This window comes from Biomphalaria glabrata, chromosome 14, assembly GCF_947242115.1.
Source record: "Biomphalaria glabrata chromosome 14, xgBioGlab47.1, whole genome shotgun sequence".
NCBI lineage: Eukaryota > Metazoa > Mollusca > Gastropoda > Planorbidae > Biomphalaria > Biomphalaria glabrata.
Genome location: NC_074724.1, coordinates 27,819,339 through 27,846,268, shown reverse-complemented (window position 1 = coordinate 27,846,268; position 26,930 = coordinate 27,819,339). Strand labels below are relative to the sequence as shown.

General features: G+C 35.5%; 1 protein-coding gene across 1 annotated transcript; it reads left to right on the top strand.

Annotated features, from left to right (window-relative positions):
- Positions 1–617: 617 nt before the first annotated feature.
- LOC106072868 (carboxypeptidase B-like) lies at positions 618–26,930 on the top strand. Its single transcript, XM_056011188.1, has 13 exons — positions 618–711; positions 6,884–6,958; positions 7,531–7,609; positions 8,184–8,317; positions 9,136–9,241; positions 10,334–10,438; positions 11,899–12,006; positions 13,118–13,231; positions 13,810–13,897; positions 15,473–15,618; positions 21,518–21,580; positions 24,569–24,656; positions 26,439–26,930. The coding sequence occupies exons 2-13, from the start codon at positions 6,885–6,887 to the stop codon at positions 26,624–26,626; spliced, it is 1,293 nt and encodes a 430-aa protein (XP_055867163.1). The 5' UTR covers positions 618–711; position 6,884; the 3' UTR covers positions 26,627–26,930.

Below are 26,930 nucleotides of genomic sequence, written 5' to 3'. Positions count from 1 at the left end.
TTGGTCAAACAAGAAGATCTTTGAATCCCTCGAAGAGTTACACGTATCGAAATGACAAGAAAAAAAAAGAAAAACCTACAGTATTTTCACTCATCCATTTAGATCTCCAAAACACCAGAGAAGGGTTGATTGGATGTAGAGGGTGGTTGCCAATAGGAAACTTGTCATAAATAATTCCGTGATGAACATTTTCTAATGTACACAAAAGTCTGTCTTTTGTATTATTACTCTAAATACTCTGAATTATCATTACACTTGAATGTATCCAGCGCTACGCTGTCAAGACTTAAACAAAATAATAGTTATGATAAAGATTGCAGAGACAGATTGCAAAAACATGGTGTTTTGAGAGCCCTCCAGCATCCATTCTCATGCATGGAAGTTTCTTTAGGTACTTCAGATAGGCAACTTGTCCGTGGAGTAATTTACTATCCAACGATCACTTTAGCGAGACAGCAACACGACCCACGTGACCAACAAAACACGAGCGTCTCATTATAATGACCACTCTGGTCTTGACAGAAACAGAAAACGGAAGTCCAAGATTTACAACTTTGATGAAGATCAATTCATTTCACTTTTTTACATCACTTTGATACACTTGCCCCCTCCCCCCCCCCTTTTTTTTTCTCTCCATTTCTTATCGTTCTTGCCATTTATAAGATTGTTGACAGCCGGGGAGACAACTCTTTAGTCTTTTCAAACCTTAAGGTAAGATCTGCTAATGGTAGTTTTTAAGTAGCGTTTTGACTGGGGAGCACCGGGTTGGAATAGGCTACTCTTCACGTCAATTTGTTATGAGACTTGAACGCTACAGATAGAGTGTGAATAGCTCCTTAGGTCCGAGTCACTGATAAAAGCAAGGTGCAAAAACAAACCGGAATTCATCAATAGTATGAGAGAACTTTAAAATAAACATCTATATTATAAAGTAGAATGTGAGGGGTATGTATGTATGTATGTATGTATGTTACTTATAGACATCAAAACCGCTTGACCAATCTTGATAAAACTTGGCAGGAATGTTTCTTGGGTACCAACTTAGACCTTAGTGTATGTATTGTAGCCCTAAAACAAACGTAAGACCCTAAAAAAAAAATAATGTTGTCCGACTCTATTACAGCTATAGTATTTTATGGATCTAGGCCATGTCTACAATGTTGACATGAGAAAAGATAGAAAGGATTTAGACCTAGATCTAATTTTAAGAAATATACTTTGCGCAGATAGTTTTTTACTTTGACACATGAAAATACAAAAGAAGATCCATTAATTTCATTATATAATAAAATTAACCTTCAATTTTGTGTTTCAAAAGCATTTTTTACATTAATTAGTTCCTTATATCTGTGACTACAGATTTCCTGACGAACATTCTTTCATTAGACATATCCGTAATGAATCGCGTACTAAATATTAATTCGTTTAATTGTTTACTTTATAATCCCATCCCTAGATCTAAAACTCTAATTCAACTCTAAGATGATAAAACTTCTCTTCGCACAGATAGTTTTATACTTTAACACATAAACATATTAATTAAAGTCCATTCATTTCATATTTTGATCAAATAAACATTCAAATTTGGTTTTCTAAAGCTACATTCGTTTACGAAAGTTGCGAAGCCGAGTTGAGATAGGCCTAGATCTATATTCATTCATGAATCGCGTACTAAACATTATTTCGTTTAATTATTCACTTCATAATCGCATTCATTTAACAAAGCTATCGCTCTTTTCGTTTTTAATAGATAAGAATGTATCGACTTCCTTCGGGTAAACCCATTTTCTCAAAACTAATTTTATTTTCGTAGCGAAACAGAAATAACGTGAAAGTATCATTAGCTACGTTTAACATACATCTAAATCCAATCCACTAGATTATCCAAAAGCATTTTTTACATAAATTAGTTCCTGATATCTACAGATTTCCTGGCGAACATTCTTTCATTAGACATTACCAAATGGTTACACATTAACACATCTCTCTTCTGAGGTCTGAGTCTATTCCTAGGCCTAGGTCTAAAACTCTTACTGAACTCTAAGATGATAAAAACTTCTTTTCGCAAAGATAGTTTTATGCTTTAACACATAAACATACTAATTATTGTCCATTCATTTGATATTTTAATCAAATTAACATTCAAATTTGTTTTTCTAAAGCATTTCTAATACATTCGTTCGCTGTTCGCTAAAGCTGCGTAGCCGTGTTGAGATAGGCCTATATTCATTCATGAAAAAAAATTCACGCATGCGCAGCACAGAACTCTAAATTAGTGTAGATTTAGATCTACGTCTACCTCAAGATCTACTTTATACTTTATACACATGAACATACAAAATTTAGTATATTCATCTCAAATTTTAATCAAATATATGTAGGCCTTCAAGCAAATGTTTTAATTTGAAAAAAAAAATGGATTTAATTAAGCCTATTAGCTACTTTGATTTGATAGCTTCATTCACACTATTTTTACATTGACACATTCGCTTTACTTATTAAATTATTATTTCGTTTAATTGTTTACAAAACACTCTCAGTGACTATATCGAAAGTAATGCGCAAATAAAGACCCGCGGGTCGCGGGTAACATATGTCTAGTATACATATATATAAAACAGACAGATAGACAAGAAAAACCTAAATTCGAAGAGTTCCGAAACTCTTTCTAATGTCGACCGAAGTTTTGAAAGTGCCCTGTTATTGGGAAAAGGATTGAACCACAGAAAAGTACATACCTTATATGCCATAGAGCGTTATCCATCTGTAAATGAATATTTTATAATGAAAATACTTTACCTGAGAAGTCAGACCTTAGAAAACGTAATTATTTTTTTAAATTTAAAATCTATCTATATTGAAAATTAGCTACGAAAACTTATTTTTGTACAAAGCTTTTATCCACTCTGTCTGGTACAAATCTTGTACACCTAATTTCTCTTACTTCCGATTCTGGGATCAAGTTTAAACTTTGTAAAATTGTAGAAGATAATACAGGAATCAATCCAAAAATTGACCAAATAGTCCAAGATATCCGAATAGCCGCGTTATCTCGTACACGAGAGCTCCTCAGTTTTATGGCCCAGTGGTTGATGCCACTTAGGTTGACCTTATTTAGATCATGTTGTGCTCACTAGCGGATCCAGAACTTTGGAGTGGGGGGAGGGGCGATTTTTTTCCAAACCCTAACGCCCAGTACACCCTAACACTAAGCATAAACGCACGTTTGATTTAAGTAAACAAAAAGCAGTGTTTCTCCTTTTGCAAAAAAGAAAAAAAAAGCCATGTTGAGGCCTTTCCTTGACAGCTAGGGGGGTCTGTAAGCTCCTCCAGTGAGATCCGGGGCGAAGACCCGACGCCAAAAGCGTTTTCTTGCATTTTTCACAGCAGAAACGCATTTTCCTGACATCTACAGCTGATTATTCATCCTATTCAAAAGGACCTTAGAAAATGTTTTACTTTAAAAATATTCTAATATGAATTTACAGGCCCTTGCAACATTGCAAATAAAACCGATTTGTTCCTTGAAAAGATAAGATACCCAACCATATTAAGATTAAGGCTTTGAGGATCGCCGCTGAAAAAAAAATATTCGAAAAATAATAATAAAAACAAAAAAAAAGACATGTTGAGGCTTTTCTCTTGACAGCTAGGAGGTCTGGGGGAGCGCCGTATGACCCCCTCTCCCAGTGGAATTCGGGGCGAAGCCCCGACGCCAAAAGTGTTTTCTTGCATTCTTCACTGCAGAAACGCATTCTCCTGACATCTACAGCTCATTATTCATTCTATTAAAAAAAAACCTATTGAAAATATTTTAATTGAAAAATATTCTAATATGAACTTACAGACCCTTGCTACATTGCAAATAAAACCGATTTGTTCCTTGAAAAGTTAAGATACTCCAAATATTTCGATTAAGGCTTTGAGGATCGCCGCCGAAAAAAAATATATTCGAAAAATAATATTTTTAAACAAAGTTCATTTGTAAGTGATACATTTCGTTCAATAGGCCTGTTTGTAACTTTGTTTTGTTACAGAACTATAATTCAAAGCTCTTAAACAAAAAATTTCGGAGGTGGGATGAGAAACTAAGTGGGCCAATTAGATTCAATTCTTTTTTTTTTTTTTTTGCATTTTTAGGATTTAAGTACATATTGTGAGCTATAGTCTCAAAACTTTTATACAAAAGAAAAATATCAGTTTGGGTAAAGGTTTGAAAAAGGTGACTAGGAAAATAATATTTGGGTTTAGAACTTATCTCAATAGTTACTCTTATAATGAAAAATTTCGTATGAATTCTAAATTTTCCGAAACAAAGTAATTATTAAAATAACTAAGATAAATTCGTATCCAATTACATAAAGTCTGTCACCATATTGACTATTCTGTTTTAAAACTTCATGTTTTCATCTGAAAAGGGTAGAGGGCGGTAGAGTGAAAACGTTAATCCTCGCTCCTTTTTAGCGGCCCCCCGAAAGGGGAAAAGACGCTATTACTTTTATGTGAAATGTCTGTCCGTCTGTCCGAACGTCCGTCCCTTTTAGAAAACTAGAAAAGATATCGAAAATAATATTTTAGTCCATTCAAAGTTCTAATGCAACGGCTACTTTTTTCTTTTCTAAAAGTGAAAAATCTAATTTTTTAAATCACTTATGCAAGCAGTTTTTTTCATAAAAATACATCAGTTTTACAACTATTCACTATTAATAGTAACAAACACGGAAAGCTTTTTAGTAAGGGAAATAATATCCTACTGTATTTTCAACACATTTATGCAAATGTTTTTTTTTAATTTTTGTTAAAAAAATATTTTTTACATTTGTATTGCTACGTTATGTAAGTTCTGTCTTACTAACTTTTTTTAAGAGAAAAAAAAACTATTTAGTATGCATATAAGTTGGACATAATTTAAAACAACAATTAATAAGTAGGCTTTCATATTATCGCGTGAACTGCAGTAGTACGAAATATACATAAAACACTTAACTAAAGGATTTATTTTTATTACGGAAATGTTTTTTTTTTTTCTTTTTTTGAGGGTTTGAATAAGAGAATGACCCTTTACAAAACAATTAGATCAGTTCATTTTAATTCATTATAAGACATCAGTTAGGCCAGGTTCGCATTTAACTTCACGTTCACTTTCACCTATCCTTTGTTCTGCTGGACCGCTGGGGCACCACACAAGATCTGTCAACCTTCTTTCTCCATTCTTCTCTGTCATTTGTCTTAGATATAATTTAATTCTGATGTTCTTTCTAAAAATATTGATACCTGCCTTTTTACCTGCCGATTTTGAGTTTGTGTTTCCACACGAATTGTCTTTGTACGTTGTTATAATTTCTGCTTCTGCTCATGATTGCATTTGGCATTAAAGAATAGGGGATGAGGCGACTCATTTAGTTTATAGCATATATAAATTATATTAGTGAAAAATATTTTTTTATTTTGTAATTTCTTAACTAAAATACAAAAAGAAAAAAGTATTGGTTTGTCCGATGGGCAGAAGGCGATTTCATGTAACGCCCCTAACACCTGCTACAACACTTTATCATTTTATATTTACTAATGATACAATTTTAGATCAGAGTCTATGAGCGACATAATATACAAATGGGTTTAAACATTAATACATACCTAATATTATATAGATAAATAACTAATTTTGTTCACACTATGATTTCTCCATAAAAATAGGAACCCTAGTGTTCCGCGAGGTCTGAATAGTAGTTCCCCGAACTGCTGGAAAAAATTAACTAAGAGGCCGTCACGTGAATTAATCTCTCTAAAAAAAAAAAAGCAATGTGTTCCGCTAAATTCTCAGAATGTGAGAAGTGTTCCGTTTAGGAAAAAGTCTGCGAACCACATGATTTTTGTTTCCCGCTAAGCGCATAAAAGAGCACTTAATTCTTAGTGGCGTGGCAGGATCGTTAGGGTTTCACTGCTGATCCTTTCATGACCTTAACGCCTTCTGGTGTTGTTCCCGGTGCATTTTCTCTAGTCCAGCCCTCTTTCTTTTGTTGGGCCATGGAGTATGATTTTTGGTTTTGGTATTGTTGATATTGTAACGTGTTCCTTGAAACATTGAGCCATTTGCAATGCTGTGGAGATAATCTCAGACAAGTCTCTGGGAAGCTGCCTAGTCATGTGCTATGTCTTCGGACTATCGTTCGGATATTCTCGAACTCAAGCCATGTTTCCATCTCCAGCTGGGCTGTCAACGAGTCAAACTGGTACGCCATAATCTTCCTTTCTTACGATATTCGGCCGAAACTTATATATATTTTGATGGTTGGATGTGTGTATTACTAAACTGTATTGTAATCCTTTTTTATTAATTTTTTTGGGGTAAAAATTAGGTCAACACAGCAAAGAATAATTTTGAATATCCTAATTATTTATGAAACACTAAAAACGTAAACAAAGGCAAGCAATAAAGAGATGCGGGCGCCGGTCCGTGCTGTCTTCATTAATATTCATCGGGCAGGCATTACGGCTCGACGTAGTTGACCATTAAGGCGTCTCGACCGAATGACCGTTACAAATGTTACATCTACTGTAGATACTTGCGACGTCCCTGGAATAAGGGGCTAGAGAGTATATCGTCCAGTCGCGGCAATTAATGCTTACAATGACGTCATCAAGTTTTTCATAGTGTAGCCGACTTTCTTCATGGGGCAACGGCGAATTGCATACACAATAAAACGATGCAATGTAAAAAAAAAAAAAAAAAAAAAACTCTGTGTGTGTGTTTGTGTGTAAGGATGAAAACCAGGGCTTCAAATATGAGCCTATAAAACAATGGTCTTCTCAAAATAAAGATAGAATTGATAAGTGTGTGGTGTAGACAGCTATTTATATAACTGTACACTGTGTCATACAGGATGGCTAGAGTTTTCGTTCTTGTGCTTGCAGTGGTGTTGTGTGTAAAATCCGAAGAGAAAGTCCGTTTTGAAGGGTGAGTTGTCGTTCTTGAAGCATGCTCAGTTAACATTTATTGTCGCCAATTTTGAAATCATTTTCTGTATATATAATAGAATATATTTAAAGTAGGTAAAAGTAGAGTTTCACTTTCAGACCTTGCGACAGATGATGTAAAGGTCATCAGTTTCTGTGGTCCAAGGTTAACGAGGGTGTCAACGACCAACCGCCTTTACCTTTTCCCCATCCAATGTCAGGTAACCATAGGAGCTGGGTGGACTCAAAGCCGCCCTAAAGATGCAAATATTGAGATGATTGTGCGTTGGTCATGTCAGGATAGCTTATAATAAGTATAGTGGGATTTTTTTTGTTGTTTGTTTTTTGTAATAGGGATAATAATGATAGTTTTTATTGGGAAAGTGTCATTATGGATGATGATGACATCATTAGCTAACTGCACAGGGTGACACTATCATTGGTGACGCCTCTGCAACACACCTAGGAAAAATGTTACTACTTTTATTTATAAAATTGTTATTTAATGTATCATTTGGATTGGTACATAATGGATAATATCTGAAGTCAAAATGTAACTGTAACCCTATACAGGTATCAGTTACTGTCTGTGTACTCCAGAGGTTACGATGACATTCAATACCTAAGAGAAATAAGCGAGTTTTTTGTTGATGTAAGTATTTGGGTCTAAATAATTCTTATGTTGTAATCACATACAATTTTATAGATATAATCCAAGCAACGAATATTTTTTACAAATCTTAAATCAATTTATATTTATAACATTATTACTAATTTCAAATATAGACCATTTTAAATTATTATAAATAAAGTTTTATGTTTACTGTATGTGTACCATCTTGTTTTTACCATCATGTTGGCCGATATCCTTACCATCATGTTTGATATCCTGTTGACCATTTTGTTTACCATTGTGTTTGGCATCCTGTTGACCATTTTGTTTACCATTGTGTTTGGCATCCTGTTGACCATTTTGCTTACCATCATGTTTAATATCCTGTTGACCATTTTGTTTACCATTGTGTTTGGCATCCTGTTGACCATTTTGTTTACCATTGTGTTTGGCATACTGTTGACCATTTTGCTTACCATCATGTTTAATATCCTGTTGACCTTTTTGTTTACCATTGTGTTTGGCATCCTGTTGACCATTTTGTTTACCATTGTGCTTGCCATACTGTTGACTATTTTGTTGACCATTCTGTTCACCCCCATGCTACCTCCAGCTGGACTATTGGAGAGAACCCAGAACCAATCAAAATGCAACTGTCCTTGTCCCCCCCACCCTAGTGGACATGTTCACCTCCAGGTTGGCCTCCCAGGGAATAACCTTTGCTACACTGGAGACAGACATTCAAAGGTGAGGAGACAGAGTTTACATTGCAATAAGCAAAATGGAAGTCTTTCATTCAAACAGTTCTATCAGTAGCCGCTTACTGAAGCCAAGATAATATATTTCTGAATTAAAACAAAATTATGTGAGGCGAAAAAACAACAACTCTACAGTGATACTTGAACAAGAACTAGGAAAACATTACAAATACTTTTTTTAGTAAGACAATACTTCCTTTATACAACTTCTAGAGCGATTAATTTCCTCAGATAAAACAAATGGATGTTAGATTTAAGAATAATTGATTTTTTTATTTTTTTTTACTTAAAAAAAATATAACGGTCAGAGCCAATTTTCCCAGTGTGGCCAATGAGCTAGTCATATTGAAGAAAATGAATGTTTAGTCATGTACTTAACAATCTTATCTTTTCTTACCATTTGATACTTAGAGGTGATCATAATGATAATAATTAACTTTTCATTTCCTATCTCTACGTCCTAACCCTAAAAAACAATTAATATTTCACTAACATACCTAATATTTCAATTGCATATATCTAGTATTTCACTTGCCTATATCTAATATTTCAATTGCATATATCTAGTATTTCACTTGCCTATATCTAATATTTCACTTGCCTATATCTAATATTTCAATTGCATATATCTAGTATTTCACTTGCCTATATCTAATATTTCACTTGCATATATCTAATATTTCCCTTGCATATATCTAATATTTCCCTTGCATATATCTAATATTTCACTTGCCTATATCTAATATTTCCCTTGCATATATCTAATATTTCACTTGCATATATCTAATATTTCACTTGCCTATATAGACTTGTGGATGCTGGAAATGAACGCACACCTGATGAAGTAGTGGACAAACGTCGTCAAGAGAGCGGGAGAGTTATGGACCACAACAACTACCACACATACAATAGGGTAGGTCAGTTTGTACTGTACCTCTGTTGTCGATGATCTACGGTTGAACTATACTATACTTTGGGGTACCACTGCAGAATTTTTTCAACACTTGATAACTGACTTGATCGTCTGCTCGTATGATCTCGTATTATCACGTTGAAAAAAAACCCCTGTTCCAACAATGCTTGATTTTATAAACACATCTCGTTTTTATACCACCGGTAAATACTGCTTGGACTAATTACGTTGTCGACAGATTCATTTGTGATATATGTATATGCGTAAAATGCTCAGAAGCGTATTGCACTAACCCAGTGTTTCTAAAACTATGGTCCGCGGACTCCCCGGGGGTCAACCGAAGGGGGTCCGCAGAGAGAAGAAAATTGCAAACAATTAAAATAACGTATTCACTTAAAGCCTGATCAGATAATTTGAATTAGGATCGACTCACCCCTCACTCCTGTTTACTTTGTGTAATACGTACTATTCCATGACGACCTAAACTAAACATTTGAAAACATTCTTCACTTGGATTTTCCCGGCTGGGTATTGAACTCTTTTGCATGTGAAGACACTTAGATCCCAATCACGGATAACTACATACTAATGCTGGAGAAGCTTACTGAAATATCCACAAATGAGGAACTTAAACCAATGTCTAAAATAAAGATACCAGATATTATTGTTACAAAAAAAGCATATTCCGAATGTATATCCTGCATTATGGGCCATTGTCAAGAAATTGTTGACTGCTTTCCCGTCTTCGTGTTTGGTACAAAGTGGATTCATTGTCGTAATGAGCCTCATTGAGACAAAAAACACACACAAACACTCTAAATCTGTGCTTGCTGAGCGGGCTATATATACATTCCTAAAATCTCATCAACCTCATTCAACTCTTTATTTTTTTAAAACAAAAGTTATAATCTTAATAGACACTTCTTCAATTTTTTTTTTTTTACATTTGTTATTTATAAAATATGCATTTATGTAGTGTTTTTTTTTTCATTTCGGTGCCTGTGGGCAAGTTTTGACTATGTAAAGGGGTCCACGAATCTAAAAAGTTTGAGAACCATTGCACTAACCTATAAATGACATCCCCCCAAACAGATCACCCAGTACCTCAGCCAGCTGCGTGACACGTACCCCAGCATAGTCCACTTGGCCAACCTGAATTACGTCACACACGAGGGTCGTATTGTCAATCTTGTCAAGGTACGTTCTTACATTCACTCGTGTTGGGGTTTTGTTTTCATTCATCAAATGTCCACCTTTTTTAAAACATAAAAATGTTTTTACTTAGATATACAATAGTGCACTCTAAATAGTCTACCATAGTGATGCTCAACCGAATTCGACCTGCGGGCCATTTTAACTTTCGACACGCGTGTCGCGGGCCACATCAATAAAAGGTAAAATAATGAAATCCAAATTCTCCAAAAACTATTTGAAAATATTGGATCTAGTATTAATTAATGGGATATTTAAAGTCATCATTTTTTACGCGTCTAAAAATGGGATCATTTTTCTACTTAAAATGTGAGCGACATTGTAGCTACCTTTACCACCAACTTATTTTCTTATCTCTTTTTGGTTAATATTCCCATCGACCCTCCAATCAATAGGCGTAGTTTGACCAATATTTTATACGCGGCTCAAACCAAAAAGGCCTTCATATTTGTTTTATAATGCCGCTGTATATGTTCTTGTTTTTGAAACAGCCAGACTTTCTTTACAAAACAAATATGCTGGCTAATTATCATGTTCCACAAAAAAAGATCCATTCACTTTTCTCGGTAGATTCCCATTTCATAAACTCATAAACGCACAATCGTTAAAGGTCATGGTACCAATCCTTCAGAAAAAAAGTGGAGGCCCTAACAGTTTTGAAGGGGTGAGGATTTGATTTTCTACTTTTGTGCCGACGTTTCGGCGGGCCGGATGAAACTACGTCGCGGGCCGGTTCTGGCCCGCGGGCCGTACTTTGGGCATCACTGGTCTACCCCATTGTCGTGAAGTCTCAATCCAATCAGAGGCAGCCCTTTCGGAGTGGTGTAGGAGGAAACAATATAGAAACTCTTTTTGTCACCGTCAGCCCATCATACTAAAATTACTGGCCCTGATATAAATAATGACACTCGCCCATGGCCCCGTGCACCCATAAGGCCACTTCTGGTTCAATGCTAAGAAATTTATTATTAGTAATGTGCACTTTCGGGGGCGTGGTGGCTAAGTGGTTAAGCGCTTGGCTTCCGAAGCTAGGGTTCTGGGTTTGAATCTAGGTGAAGACTTGGGTTTTTGAATTTTGGGATTTCTAGGCCACTGAACTCTAACGGGTACTTGACTTGACTTAAGTTGTGGAAAGTAAAGGCGGTTGGTCGTTGTGCTGGCCACATGACACCCTGCTCGTTAACCGTTGGCCACAGAAACAGATGACCTTAACATCATCTTTCCTATAGATCGCAACGTCTTACAGGGGAAATTTTTATTGTGCATTTGCAATTAACTTTCCTTCGTCTTATCACATTACTTGGAAAGGTGTCGCGGATTAAATGTATCAGGCGGTCTGTCACAGGATGTGAGCCCTACATAAGTATACTATCTTCTAGTTACATTCTTTTTTAATCCATTAAGTTCTTTGTTCTATAAACAAATCAACATGTTTATATCTTTAGCTGACTGGGTCTTCATCCGTTAACAAAAAGCCATCTGTCATCATTGAGGCAGGTATTCATGCCAGAGAATGGGTTTCACCCGCCTCTGTCTTGTGGGTCATCGAAACGGTAAGACTATTTAAAAAAATGATATATCTTAATTTTGTATTCATAGTCTTACGCATCAATTACAACTTTCAAATGAATACTATAGAATTACAATAACTCAATACAAATAACTACAATGACCATACTATTGAAGTCATTTATTTATCTATATTTTAGACAGTGTTGAAAAAATGTAACCAAATTAGCTTGTATAGATAAATAGAAATTCTGAGAGTTGAAACTCGTAAATCTCAGACTCCAAAAAAAAAAATGGTATCGAAAAAGTAATAATGATAGACCTAAAATTGAAATATAATTTCGATAATAAAAATGATAAGACTATATTTCTACAATTGAAAACTCTCATGTCAAGTATTAGCTTATCATTAATTTGGTTAACAAATGTTTGGTTTGGAAGGGATGCATTTCTAAAAACTTTTGAAAAACTCGTGCTATAATTTTAATGTTATTTCTATTTTTCACACACAAAAACATAAATGCAAATCCAATGTTCCTTTATTCAGCATTTTGGCACAGAGGATTTGTACCAGTTTAAAATTATGTGCTACTTTGGTATTGTGAGGGTAGAAATGTCTGTGTATTTTCAGACATATGTCCTGATGATCCAAACAGACATACTTATTTAAGTAAAAAATTACTGATATCCTTTATGCGAAATAAAACTAACCCGTTTTAATCCTCAAATAGAAATCGTTAAAAATCTTGAACACACACACACACACACACGGAGACCATAGTCACACAATATGATACAAGTAGACATGAATTAATGTTGATTAACTCGATGACCCCGTTTATTATCCTCCCCTCTTATGAATAGCGCACCAACACTAGCTTCTCTAACTTCAGAGAAAGAACTCTAAATCTATTTTTAAATCTATGGGAAATCCCATATCTATTTTTAGTAGTATGGATATCTTCTCCAACTTAAATTGTTTTAAAAAAATTATTCAAACCATGAGACCTTGACGCGTACATTACGTGATACAATATCGATGGAACCTCACTTAGAAGTTAAAGAGAAAAGGTTTAAAAAGAAAACACTAATCATACTATTACCTTAAACATTATGTTGCCTTTTCTAGTTTCCTATTTTTTCTGACTTTTTCAGTTAGCCAAAAACTACCAAGCCAATGACGCTACTGCCAGACAAATGCTAGACAAGTTTGATTGGTATATTGTCCCAGTTACCAACCCCGATGGTTATGATTACAGTCACACCACTGTGAGTCAATTAAATTTACTAAAACTTTTAGAATTTAACAAAGTAGACTAGATATATATATAGATAAGTGGCGTCGCTAAGTTCTCAACGTGTTCTTGACGTGTCTGGGTAAAGATGTAAAGATATCTGCCTGGTCGTGCGATATGCGCTCCTACCCGCTGTCATCCCTAGCCGTCCAACTGGAAGTTTTGGGAAGAAACGTCCTAAAAGTGTAAAAAAAAAAAAAAAAAGACCTAGTAGTTGCTAAACCAAGCTTGTGAATGCTCCATTTCAGAGCTATATTTTATTGAAAAAAATTTTTTTTTAGGAACATTGATCGGCGGTGACATCCTTAGCTAACCGCGCTGGACAACACAAACCCAGGCAACGCCTCTGGCGTTTGTAGTATATATATAATTAAAATTATTATTTCTTCTTATTGGAGCAGTTAGACTAAAATATACAGTTGTGTAGATACAATGTGATAAAGATGTGAATTTTTTTTTCAAATGGCTTTCATAATTAGATCTAGTATTATCATTAAACATGTTTACGTCTGATCTTTGACCCCTACGTTCTACTAATTTTTCTCGCAACAGAACAGGATGTGGAGAAAGAACAAGCGTTATATCAGTTCTCGTTGTTCCGGTATCGATGTGAACAGAAACTTCGATATCGTTTGGGGAAGTAAGTAGTATTGAATACATAGTATAACCATTATATTAATTATTGTTGTACAGGTATCGATGTCAACAGATACTTCAATATCGTCTGGGGTAGTAAGTAGTATTGAATACATAGTATAACCATTATATTAATTATTGTTGTACTGGTATCGATGTCAACAGATACTTCAATATCGTCTGGGGTAGTAAGTAGTATTGAATACATAGTATAACCATTATATTAATTATTGTTGTACTGTTATCGATGTCAACAGATACTTCAATATCGTCTGGGGTAGTAAGTAGTATTGAATACATAGTATAACCATTATATTAATTATTGTTGTACTGGTATCGATGTGAACAAAAACTTCGATAGCGTCTGTAAGTAGTATTGAATACTCAATATAACTATTATATTACACAGTTAGAGAGCTATCAGAAAAGCTGCGGGACAAATATTTGAGACTTAAAGAAAAGCCATTATTGAAGACAGGCGCAGAAGACAGAAAGACCGCCAGCAGACAACAGTTTTGTCTGCATGAGATGCAGGAGAATATGCTGCGGGGTCTGCATAGTCATGTGAAACACTGCACGCAAAAATAATCTTCGGAAACGAAGCCATTGCCATTACACAATCTATTGTCTTTAGTTGCTTTCCAAGAAACGAATGTTCCTTGTTCCGATTTATGAAATTTGCTTTTGTATAGTGAATTGTTCATGATTAGAGCATGCGCATTACGTTCTTGTCCGATCTCTTTTGTAGGCATGTTGGGTAAGGAGGCATCTGGGAGAAAGATTCCAAGCTTCCTTTAGAAGCTCACAAAACCCAACCCAGGTTGGGCTTTGAACCCGAACCCCCTGGACAGCTCAGCGGTTTGTGCCACTCTTTTCAACTGTCACGATCTTTTATATTTGAGTGCTTGACGCAAAGGTGTCTCGATGTTACGATGAGATTCTGATATTATAATTTAGTGTAGATTTCTATTTTAAACAATTACTGAACACTCAAATAATATTATCATGCAGGAGATTCAAATACGACTATTAATTCAAGCAATAAAGATACTTGAACTATAAATACAAAGCTTTAATTTTGGAACTAGTAATCACTTGAATAAAACAGTAATAAAAGGACACTAGTCAACTGTTATCATTCAAGCTCATCACTACAACTAGATCTAACAATGGTTCTGATTCTACAACCCAAACAGCTAACATTTCTCTGTCCTACACAAACATTTTATTCCTTAACCTCTTAACTACAACTAGATCTAACAATGGTTCAGGTTCTACAACCAAAACAGCTAACATTTCTCTGTCCTACACAAACATTTTATTCCTTAAACTCTCTCTGCATTTGCTAATAAGCCACGCCTTTCACTCCGCTGAATCCTCATTGCTCCTTTTATGGTCCTTGAATTCAATCAAGAGCTCGTTGCTACTGAGATGGTTGCAGAGAACTAAAAATAAACTTAGCTAGTTTATGCTACGTGACACCAACAATGTCCAACATCCCTACATTTCAACTAGATTTACCGTGTGCGTAAACCAACTTGCCATACACTAACAATTTTTTATTTTACGTTCGTTACAGCGACAGGCATTTCCAGGACCTGCACCAGTGACATCTTCTGTGGCGACGGTCCTTTCTCTGAGCCCGAGTCTGCCAATCTGAGAGACCTGTTTAACGAGCTGTATGACAGTGTCAAAGTGTACCTGTCAGTGCACTCTTATTCACAGGTGAGTTGCAATGACAGTGTTCTATGGGTTTTAAAATGTGTCACACTGAATCCACAAATATACGAAACTCTCCCTATAACCATCTCTTCTTTTCTCCGCCTCTCTTTCCTTCTTTCTCTTCATGTCTCTTTCTTTCTCTTAAACTCACTGTTTTTACTTATATCTCTCAATCTCTCTCTCTCTCTCTCTCTCTCTCTCTCTCTCTTCATTTCTGTTTCTCTCTCTATCCCTATTTTCTCCTATTACCTTTTATTAGGATTTATTTTTAAAAATCTCTACAAATCAACAAATCTTGCATGGTGCCCCAACGGTCCAACAGACTAAGGGATAGGTTAAGGTAAAAAGTAAGTCAATAATAGAATGTTTGGGATCCCTCAAGAAAACATTGATAAACTAGAACAGACACAAAAATTGAGCAGTGAGAATCTTAACAAACGAATTTTCACATTTGAATTTGGATTTTGATCTTGACTTTCCCGCTGTGAGAAATCCATCTCAGTGGCCTTAGGATTCAAGGAGGAAGGTCTCTAGAGCCCTCCTTCTCATTATTATGTTGGAGCATTCGGATGATTGACCAATATAAGAGATGAACTGCTCAGTGGTTTCCAAATCAGAGATCTCCATATAGTTTTCTTTCTATAGTGGCGTTTTGAGTCTTGTTCGGGCCTTGTGGTAAAGAGAGCAGCTTTGAAGGACATGGTCAGCATTCTCTGGTGACACTCCACCTGGGCAGATTTCACTGGTTCCCATTTTTGCCTACTGAACAACGTTTATGCTTTCGAGTGACATGAGTTGACAGTTATTTTTACAAATCTTGTATCAACTCTTTCTGTCTGTCTGTCTGTATGGTAAAAAGTTTTTACACCCATTCTCGGATTAAGCTGAAATTATGCACGAGTATTTCTTTTACCTGACAACACAAGAGTCAGTTAAAAAAACAACAACAATTAGTTAATTAACTATTGGTAATTAATTATTTGTGTTGGTATCTTGAACAAGGGAAAGAAATCGTACTTGACAAATGTGGTGGTATACGTTGAATTAGTTCCCTTGAAGACTTGTGCCCTGAGTAATCATTTTTTTATGCATTAAAAAAAAAAAGATCATGTAAACATTCACCGTGATACCCCCTTCTTCCCTTCCCCCTTTTACAACTGGTCCAGACACGTGATAGGATCATGGCGCCTTGAGCTAAGAGCTATACAAGAACAATTGATAAAAAATAGTTTTATTCGCACAGATTTGATAGGTCTACATTGATTACATATATAATAACATGACTGATCCAAACTAATAGATACAAATACACTTATTATAAGCTTTGCTTTTTTAAAAAGGTTTTTTTTAAATGTTTTTCTTGTTAACTCTTGAAACTAGTGGGTCATTACGTGATTTGAACACGTGGTATTATTTCTGTACTTTGTATCATGGAAATGTTGGTTTTAACGTTGAGTGGCACCGTGCCATTAAAATGTGTGTGTTAATGAAATGGGGGAGACGAAGACACGAAAAGTGTATGTAGACGCTTACAGAAAAAGTTTTTTTTTTAACGTGACAGTAACCACACATATTTGACTTGTCACCTTCTCCTTTTCCTTTGTTTGGCCGATGGGGCACCACATAAGATTTGTAGACCGTCTTTCTTCATTCCTCTCTTTTTTTTTGCCTTGGATAGATCCTCTTTCCATTCTTTTATGCTGTCTTCCCATCACTTTCTCTGCCTGTTCTTCTTTTTCCTGGTACCGTCACCTGTAGGAAAGGTCTTTGCGAGCCCAGAAAACCTTGTAATATGCCCATAGATTTTTAGTTTTCATTTTTTACTATTGTTAGTAGGTCATCGTGGGGTCCAATCGCTGTAGTAACCTTGTCTCTAATCTCTTGTTTTGAGATGCGGACTTTAAATGTGATACCGAAGATCCTTCCGTAGAATCTTAACTCCATTGCTTTTAATTAGATGACATTATGACATTAAGTCAATAAACAAATGTGGAGGCATTCTGACTTTGAGACGCCAAGAAAAGATTGGATGAAAATATTTACCAATAAGAAAGAATGATCATGAGAAAGGCATTATTGAGTGGCTCACATTTTAAGCTAAAAAAAAGAAGCTACGAGCTCAAGAAACTCAAGAAGCGTTTGCTCGCAGTGATGTAGGATATATGTCTTTAAAAAAAAGCGTTTCCAAAATTTGTACAAGTTGCTGATTAAGGTTTATTTATTTAAGTTTTCAGTTCTGATTGTTTAATAAAATTTTAACAAAAGGTTAAAGTCAAAGCTATAATCTTTATTAAAATAATTCTAATTAGCGTTGTAAATATTTCTATTCTTAACCTGATTTGAGAACTTGAAAATGGTATATATCTTTCCTCCAAATTACACATATTTTTGATGAACCCCTTATGGTCTCGAATTATAAAAACTTTGAAAGTTGTAAAACTTGCTTCCTCACAGTAACGTCACAATTAATAATGGTAATTCAAAGAATATGTTAATAGGAAACATTGACTCTGAATATTACTAGCTTCTGGAGAAGAAGGACTTTCTTAAAAGCCAAGTATAATGTAATTGTACTATGTTTGATGCCAGAAGTTGTCAGACAGCAAGCGTTGTCAGACAGCAGAGGTTGTCAGTCAGCAGTTTAAAATATTTAGTTGTAAGGACGCATTATTTGTCACACATTATGTGCGCGTGTTTTTTTAGTTAACATTTTTTGGTTTACATGTTTAGGAATGTCTGAGCGATAGTGGATCTGTCCAATTTAATACATTATTATTATCACCATTATTATTTTATTGGATTTCAAATTCATGTTTACATCAGGACTGTTTGATTCCTTTGATGCAGACACTTCTAACCCATACAACATCCTAAACACCATCCCAAACCAAACTCACCAACCACTAGCCAGATCCACTCCTGTTAAACCTAAATCTACTAAAATTAATACAACAGCCTCACTAAACAAACCTACTAAAGAAGTAATACCAAAATACCTTAAAACCTTAGTAATCAATTTTCAAAGCATTAGGAACAAAACAGCAGACTTAGAAATTTTGTTAGAATGTGAGAAACCAGACATAATTGCAGGAACAGAAACTTGGCTACATCCTCAAATTTATAATGCAGAAATTTTCAATAGTAATTATGAAATTTTTAGAAAAGATAGGGCTGATAATCATGGAGGAGTTCTCTTAGCAATAAAAAACACTCTTATAGCAGAAGAAATTACCTTACCTAACTCAAAAAATATAGAATCAACATTTTGTAAAATTAATACCACCTCAACATCCCTAATAATAGGCAACATTTACAGACCACCAAATTCTAGTTTAGAATACATGCAGGAACTATGTAATGAGATTACTACACTTAAAGAGACAAATAAAAATGTAGTTTTTTGGATTATGGGTGATTTCAACCTACCTGATAAAAATTGGAAAACACTAACCATAGATAAACACCAAAACCTTAAGGACATAAATGAGCTTTTCATAGAAACTTTACACAACCTAAGTTTAGATCAAATCATTAAAAAGCCAACTAGATTAAACAACACATTAGATCTCTTCTTAACCAACAGACCTGGATTAGTAGTTGATTATGATATTATCCCTGGTCTATCAGACCATGAGATCATAAAAATACACAGTCAGATAAAAGCAGTAGCTAATACAAAACCCAAAAGAAAAATCTTACTCTGGAATAAATGTAACCTAACACAACTACACCAAGCTGCATTAAACTTTCAACAAACATTCTTATTAGAAAAAGACATTAACCAACCATTCGATGACCTCTGGAATTTCATTAAAAACCATCTTAAAAGCATTATAGAAAATCATATACCAACTAACTACACATCAGACAAAATAAATAAATGCTGGTTTAATAATAGACTAAAGAAGCTTTGTAAACAGAAGGAAAACCTATATAGAAAATTTAAAGAAACTAATGCAGAAAGAGTTTACAAAAAGTATATAAAAATTAAACACTTAACCCAAAAAGTAAGCAGTCAGCTGCAGAGTGAATACATTAACAATGTAATATCTAAAGATAACAACAAAAACCTATGGTCATACATTAAGTCTAAGAAAATGGAAACAACAGGCATAGCGCCATTAAAAGATGAACATAACATAATACATAATGATAATGAAACTAAAGCAAACATCCTAAACAAATACTTTGCATCAGCATTCTCAGCCCCAGGAGACAAAGACATATTACTGAATTTGAACCAAGTAGACAACATAGAAGATATAATAGTACAAGAAGATGGAATTCAAAAACTATTAGCCAACACCAAACCAAATAAAGCGTCTGGACCTGATGGTATTCCAGCTAGATTACTCAAAGAACTAAGCAATGAGCTAGCCCCAGTGTTCAAAATACTCTTTCAGGCTTCACTTAACCAGGGAAGAGTACCAAAGCACTGGAAAGAAGCTAATATCACCCCCCTATTTAAAAAAGGAGAAAAATCTGACCCAGGAAACTACAGACCAGTATCACTTACCAGCATCACATGTAAAATCCTAGAACACATAATATGTAGCAACATCATAAACCACTTAGACAAACATAATGTCCTCACACCATACCAACATGGTTTTAGGAAATATAGATCATGTGAAACACAACTAATAGGACTAATTGATGATTTTTCAAAAGGTTTAGATAATAGTGAACAAATAGATGCTATCTTGCTAGATTTTTCTAAGGCTTTTGACAAAGTTCACCACCATAGTTTGCTTAAAAAATTAAAATATTTCGGCATTAATGGTCCACTGCATCAGTGGATTAAAGATTTTCTGATAGGGAGAGAACAAACTGTAATAATAAATGGCTCTAAATCAACACCGATAACAGTAAACTCAGGTGTACGTCAAGGAACAGTCTTGGGTCCACTACTATTTTTAATTTACATAAATGATTTACCAAATTGCATTACTTCAGGAACAAAAGTCAGATTAATTGCAGACGATTGCATAATATATAGAACAATAAAAACAACACACGACACAGATATTTTACTAAGAGAATTAGATGAATTACAGAAATGGGAATCAAATTGGAGCATGTCTTTCCACCCAGAAAAATGTCAGTTGTTAAGAGTAACAAAAAAACTAAAACAAATTAATTCCACTTATCTTATTCATGGCAAACCAGTAACACAGACTAAAAACGCAAAATACCTAGGTGTTATAATAAATGAAAAACTGTCATGGAATCCACATATTGATGAAACTACAAAAAAATCAAACAAAGCATTAGGATTTATTAAAAGAAATTTCTGTAAATCAAATAAGAACATAAAACTAAAATGTTATATAACCTTGGTTAGGCCAATAATAGAGTATGCATCCTCCGTTTGGGACCCCTCAACTCAAGAAAACATTAAGAAACTGGAACAGACACAAAATAGAGCAGTGAGATTCATAACAAACGAATATTCACATTTGACTAGAGTAACACCTTTAGTAAAATCACTAAATTTAGAAAGCCTTCGGGACACACGACTCAAAAGTAAAGTAGCAATTATACATAAAACACTGAACCATAATCTTCAAATACAAAAACAAAATTTAATAAAATACTCTGAAAGACACAAAGATAAAGGCACATTCCTCGTCCCATATGCTAGGACAAATTTGTACAAATACTCCTTCTTCCCTAGTGCTATTAGAGCATGGAATGGGTTGCCTGAGCTAGCCAGGAAAACCAGTGACTTGGCAGAATTTAAGTCATTGGTTAATATGCATGACTAAATGCATGACGCGTAGGACGTAATCATCTTCTTTTTTGAATTAACGTCTGTATTATATAAGATAAGATAAGATGTTATTCTAATGCTTTTCACAAGCATCTGTTCTCAATGTTAATCCACTGTCTGTCTCTACAGTACCTCCTGGTACCCTGGTGTTACACGGAGTACGTATCTCGACCATCGAATGCAGGGGAACTGGTTAGTACATTTATCCTCAAATCTTTTGTTTGTTGTGTGTATATATGTTTACATGTAATGTTATTTTATGTAAAATATGATATGCACAAATAATAGTGCTCTGTATGGAAGGTATATGCTAATGTTTGTGCACTTTTTAGCACTGCAGAATCAAATTTTCTAAAAACTCTCACCGTGCACTCACGTTTGTAGCAGACAATAATTTTAATGTGATGAAAGCTTTAGACCACAGACCTATATATATTTATATATTAAAGCTATATAGTTCGTCCATCGTGGTTCGATGATGTCCACTTTGTCATCCAGGGGGCTGAGAGTTTTGTACTGGGGTTCTATGCCTCCTCATGTGGCTGGTGAGACCCATGTGAGCCCGGAATGTTCGGCTGCACACTGGGCAGGTTATTCCAGCTGGAGCTAGTGTCGTGGGCCTTGCTTTTCTTCTCTGGCGTTTTTCTTCTGCCAGAGTTGTTCTCTTTTCCTCAGCAACCTGTGCGCCAGTTTTCACAGCGCGACGCAATGATGCTCTGTCATGTGCCTCTGTCTCCCAGGTGGTTGGGTTTATGCTGAACGCCTTCAGAGCAGCTTTGAGGGTGTCTTTGAAGCGCTTTCTTTGACCACCTTTCCTTCGCTTAGTTGGCCATACAAGAGTCGTTTAGGGAAGCGGCGGTCTTCCATTCTGCAGACGTGTCCTGCCCAGCGCAGCTGGGACTGCATCAGGATTGTATGGATGCTTTGCAGACCCGCTTTTCGAAGGACTTCATCATCTGGTATTTTGTCTTGCCATTAGACATTCAGTATTTTTCTTAGACATGTCATGTGGAATGATTCAGTTTCTTTGCATGTTTTATGAACACTGTAAAAAGTTCTGAGGCATAAAGCAATGTAAGGACGATGACGGCTCGATAGATCCATAGCTTTGTATATTATAACTAGACTGGACATGGCGATCTTTGAACACAGTGATGCCCAAAACACGGCCGCGGGACAGATTCGGCCCGCGTCGTGGTTTCATCCGGCGCGCCGAAACGTCTGTACAAACTGTAGAAAATGCCCTCCCTTTTTTTTTTCAAAAAAAAAAAAAAAAGGTTGAAAAATGTATCTTTACCTACGTTAAGACCCTGACTTTTTCTCTGATGGCATTTAAAATGTATGTGTTTATGAAAAGGTAGAGCCGAAGAAACTAAAAGTGGACTCCGAATTTAGAATCTACCCGGAAAAGTTGAACGGATCTTAACTTTTTCTGTGCAACGTGATAATAAACCAACCTATTTATTTTGTAAAGTGTGGCTGTTATAAAGCACAACAAAATACAAACGAATTATAAAACATTCTTAGTTTGGGCCGCGAATTTACGATTATTAAACTACGCCTGAAGGATCGATGCGAATACTTAACAACAAAATGTTTTGTACATTTGTGGTCATGTGGCCCGCGACACGAGTGTCGGAAATTAAAATGGCCTGCAGGTCGAATTAATTTGGGCATCACTGTTTTAACACTACAAAAAATGTCATGAAAACTTTTTTAAAAGCTGAAACAAGGCGTTGTTTTGTGAAGTAATCATAAGAAGTAAAGTTGTTGTTTTCAACACTAACCTACGTAACATATAATTTAATGTTAAGATCTAGATCTAGTAATTGAACATCTAAAATAAGAGCACTCTCGTCTCATAATTATTATTTTGCAGTTTTAGATACATGAAAACGAAATCAATCTATATATACTTAAGTTGGCTAAAATCAATAGACGTGAATTATTTTGATCTAGGATCTTTCATTGTAATCTAAATGGAAATTAACAGGAAATGGCTTTATTTCATGAATTAGCGTGAATATATAGTTCTGTGATTAATACATAATATATATATATATATATATATATATATATATATATATATATATATATATATATATATATATATATATATATATATATATATATATATATATATATATATAAAGGTCTGTGAGTTGATCAATCGCGGATAAGAATTTGTTTCCGTTTTCCAGTCTAGATATAATAGGCCTATATATATATATATAGGTCTGTGCTTTAGACTTTCACTCTATGGCATTAAGTAGCAACATATGAGCAACCATCGGATATAACTATGCATTTGAAAATAATAGGGTAGTGCATTAAATACCAAAAAAAAAAACAACACTTCAAATTTCAGTTCAATTGTTTTTTTAGTTGACAGCATATAGAGTCCTTGACATTGGTTAGTTGATCGTGAACATCTCCAAATTGTGTCAAAGGGCATAAAGAATTGTAAAACAGTTTGCACAGTAAGTCACTACTTCCCACGAATTTTGTACTGAAGATTTTCACGACAAACCAACCAATGTCAAGGACGCTTAACTGACCTTTAAACTTGCCAACTAAATCAATGTTACAACCGGAAGAGTTTTAAAAAATGTCATTCTGCAGTCCTAAAATGTGTATGTAACAGGTTACCGAGACTTCCCTTAGCTTCTACACCGGATACACCAAAGCTCTTGCTATTTTTAGGTTTAACTGCATAAAAATCTCCATGAAGGTGTGGCGCCAAGTTACGACATAGAAAAAAAATGGGAGGATTAGTGTAAAAAGTATATATTTGTTTCGTTATAAATATTTAAGGTTTAATTTTTAATTTAAAACCTTGAAGAAACCAAAATTTCACGTAACTATCACTGCTGGAGTTACCTATAGGCAGCATAAGCTCTAGGCCCCCACTTGCATCGGGGCCTCCTCAAGTTTTGTTTTGAAGAAAAAAAAATTGCCTTATGTTGATTACAAGGGGCCCCATTTCTCAAATATCTTAGGGGCTTATCAAATCTAAACCCTTTTCTGGTAAGTATCGCTGGTAAACTAAAAGAACTATTGGGTTGCCATGGCTACCTAGTAAAACTGAAGTGGACAAAGTAGGGGGAAAATGTATGTTTAAAATGTAGCGCTCATTTAGATGGGAGTTTATGTCTGGAACTATTTGTTTTTATTGAACAGGACCGCGTGACTCTGCAAATGGTGCATGCCTTGTCTAACAAGCACGGCCTGCAACACCAACATGGTACTGCGTGGCAACTCTTGAATTGTAAGTATGGTACATCAAATCTATGTTCATTCTCTGCTTAGAGATTTCTATCCACGACAGTCTTTCCCAAACTTATTCTCTATCGGAACACTTCGCACATTTCTGAGTATTTAGCGGAACAATTTGTTTATTTTTTTAGAGAGATTAACTCACGTGGTGGCCTACTAGTATTCCAGTAGTTTTGTGGAACACCTAATTTAGGCCCTGTGGAACACTAGGTTTCCGCAGAACACAGTTTGGGAAACTCTGTTAGATGGAAAAAAAAAACAAGGTAGCCATCTCTCAGTTGAAAACCAAGAAATATTAGAAGATATCATAGTAGAAGAAAAATTCTATTTGTTTCCAAAGCTAAATCAAAGTGTGGCACGTACTTCAAGACTGAGGTTTAACTAGAGTAAGTTAAGCATGCGATTTATAGAAGTTTATTTTATTTAAAATCATTCAAAACACTTTTTTATAAAGCTGTAATTGTAAAGCATTGCAAACTAACAATATGAATGCAAAAAGTACTTTGCAGAAATAGGGCTTCTTGTTGTACGTTGAAACACGAATTCCTAAAGAGAACTGAGAAAAACGCATCCCAATGAGAACAGAGAAACACGCATTCCCAATGGGAACAGAGAAACACGCATTCCCAATGGGAACAGAGAAACACGCATTCCCAATGGGCACAGAGAAACACGCATGCCCAATGGGAACAGAGAAACACGCATTCCAAATGAGAACAGAGAAACACGCATTCCCAATGACAACAGAGAAACACGCATTCCAAATGAGAACAGAGAAACACGCATTCCAAATGAGAACAGAGAAACACGCATTCCAAATGAGAACAGAGAATCACGCATTCCCAATGGGAACAGAGAAACACGCATTCCCAATAGGAACAGAGAAACACGCATTCTCAATGAGAACAGAGAAACACGCATTCCCAATGACAACAGAGAAACACGCATTCCCAATGAGAACAGAGAAACACGCATTCCCAATGATAACAGAGAAACACGCATTCCCAATGACAACAGAGAAACACGCATCCCAGTGAGAACAGAGAAACATGCATTCCCAATGAGAACAGAGAATCACGCATTCCCAATAGGAACAGAGAAACACGCATTCTCAATGAGAACAGAGAAACACGCATTCCCAATGACAACAGAGAAACACGCATTCCCATTGATAACAGAGAAACACGCATTCCCAATGACAACAGAGAAACACGAATTCCTAAAGAGAACTGAGAAACACGCATCCCAATGAGAACAGAGAAACACGCATTCCCAATGGGAACAGAGAAACACGCATTCCCAATAGGAACAGAGAAACACGCATTCCCAATGAGAACAGAGAAACACGCATTCCCAATGACAACAGAGAAACACGCATTCCCAATGAGAACAGAGAAACACGCATTCCCAATGATAACAGAGAAACACGCATTCCCAATGACAACAGAGAAACACGCATCCCAGTGAGAACAGAGAAACATGCATTCCCAATGAGAACAGAGAATCACGCATTCCCAATAGGAACAGAGAAACACGCATTCTCAATGAGAACAGAGAAACACGCATTCCCAATGACAACAGAGAAACACGCATTCCCATTGATAACAGAGAAACACGCATTCCCAATGACAACAGAGAAACACGCATCCCAGTGAGAACAGAGAAACACGCATCCCAATGAGAACAGAGAAACACGCATTCCCAATGGGAACAGAGAAACACTCAAGCACACATGCTATTATTTAAAAATAAACTTTTTTTTTGCTTGTTTTAGACGCTGCTTCCGGATCCTCCATCGACTGGGCGCTCGCTCGTAAGCCTAACATCTACGCAGCAGCGTACGAGCTTCGTCCCGCTGCTAGCAGCTCCACCGGCTTCCTACTGCCTGCTTCTCAGATCGTCGCCACTGGGGAAGAACTCTTTGAGAGCCTGAAAGTCATGTCCAGAGAGACAGTAGTGTAGTATCTTATGTGTGCTCTTCTTCGTTTCAGTCTTTCCTTTTTTCGTTTATAAATTGTTGATTTAAATTAGCTTGATGTATTGATAAATAGTCGTATACTTCTTGTAATGCCTTTTTTTCTTTGGTGTCAGCATTGACCTGATCGATGTCAGAAAGTCATCGCTAGGTTACACTTTGCTTATTCTAGTTATTTTTGCATCCTCTATTTCACAGTAACAAATTTTCTTCTTGTGTTAATAAAGTAACTTTTTATGATCAATATTCTTGTGATAACAAATGAAATAATAAACTCAATTTTCTTCTAAA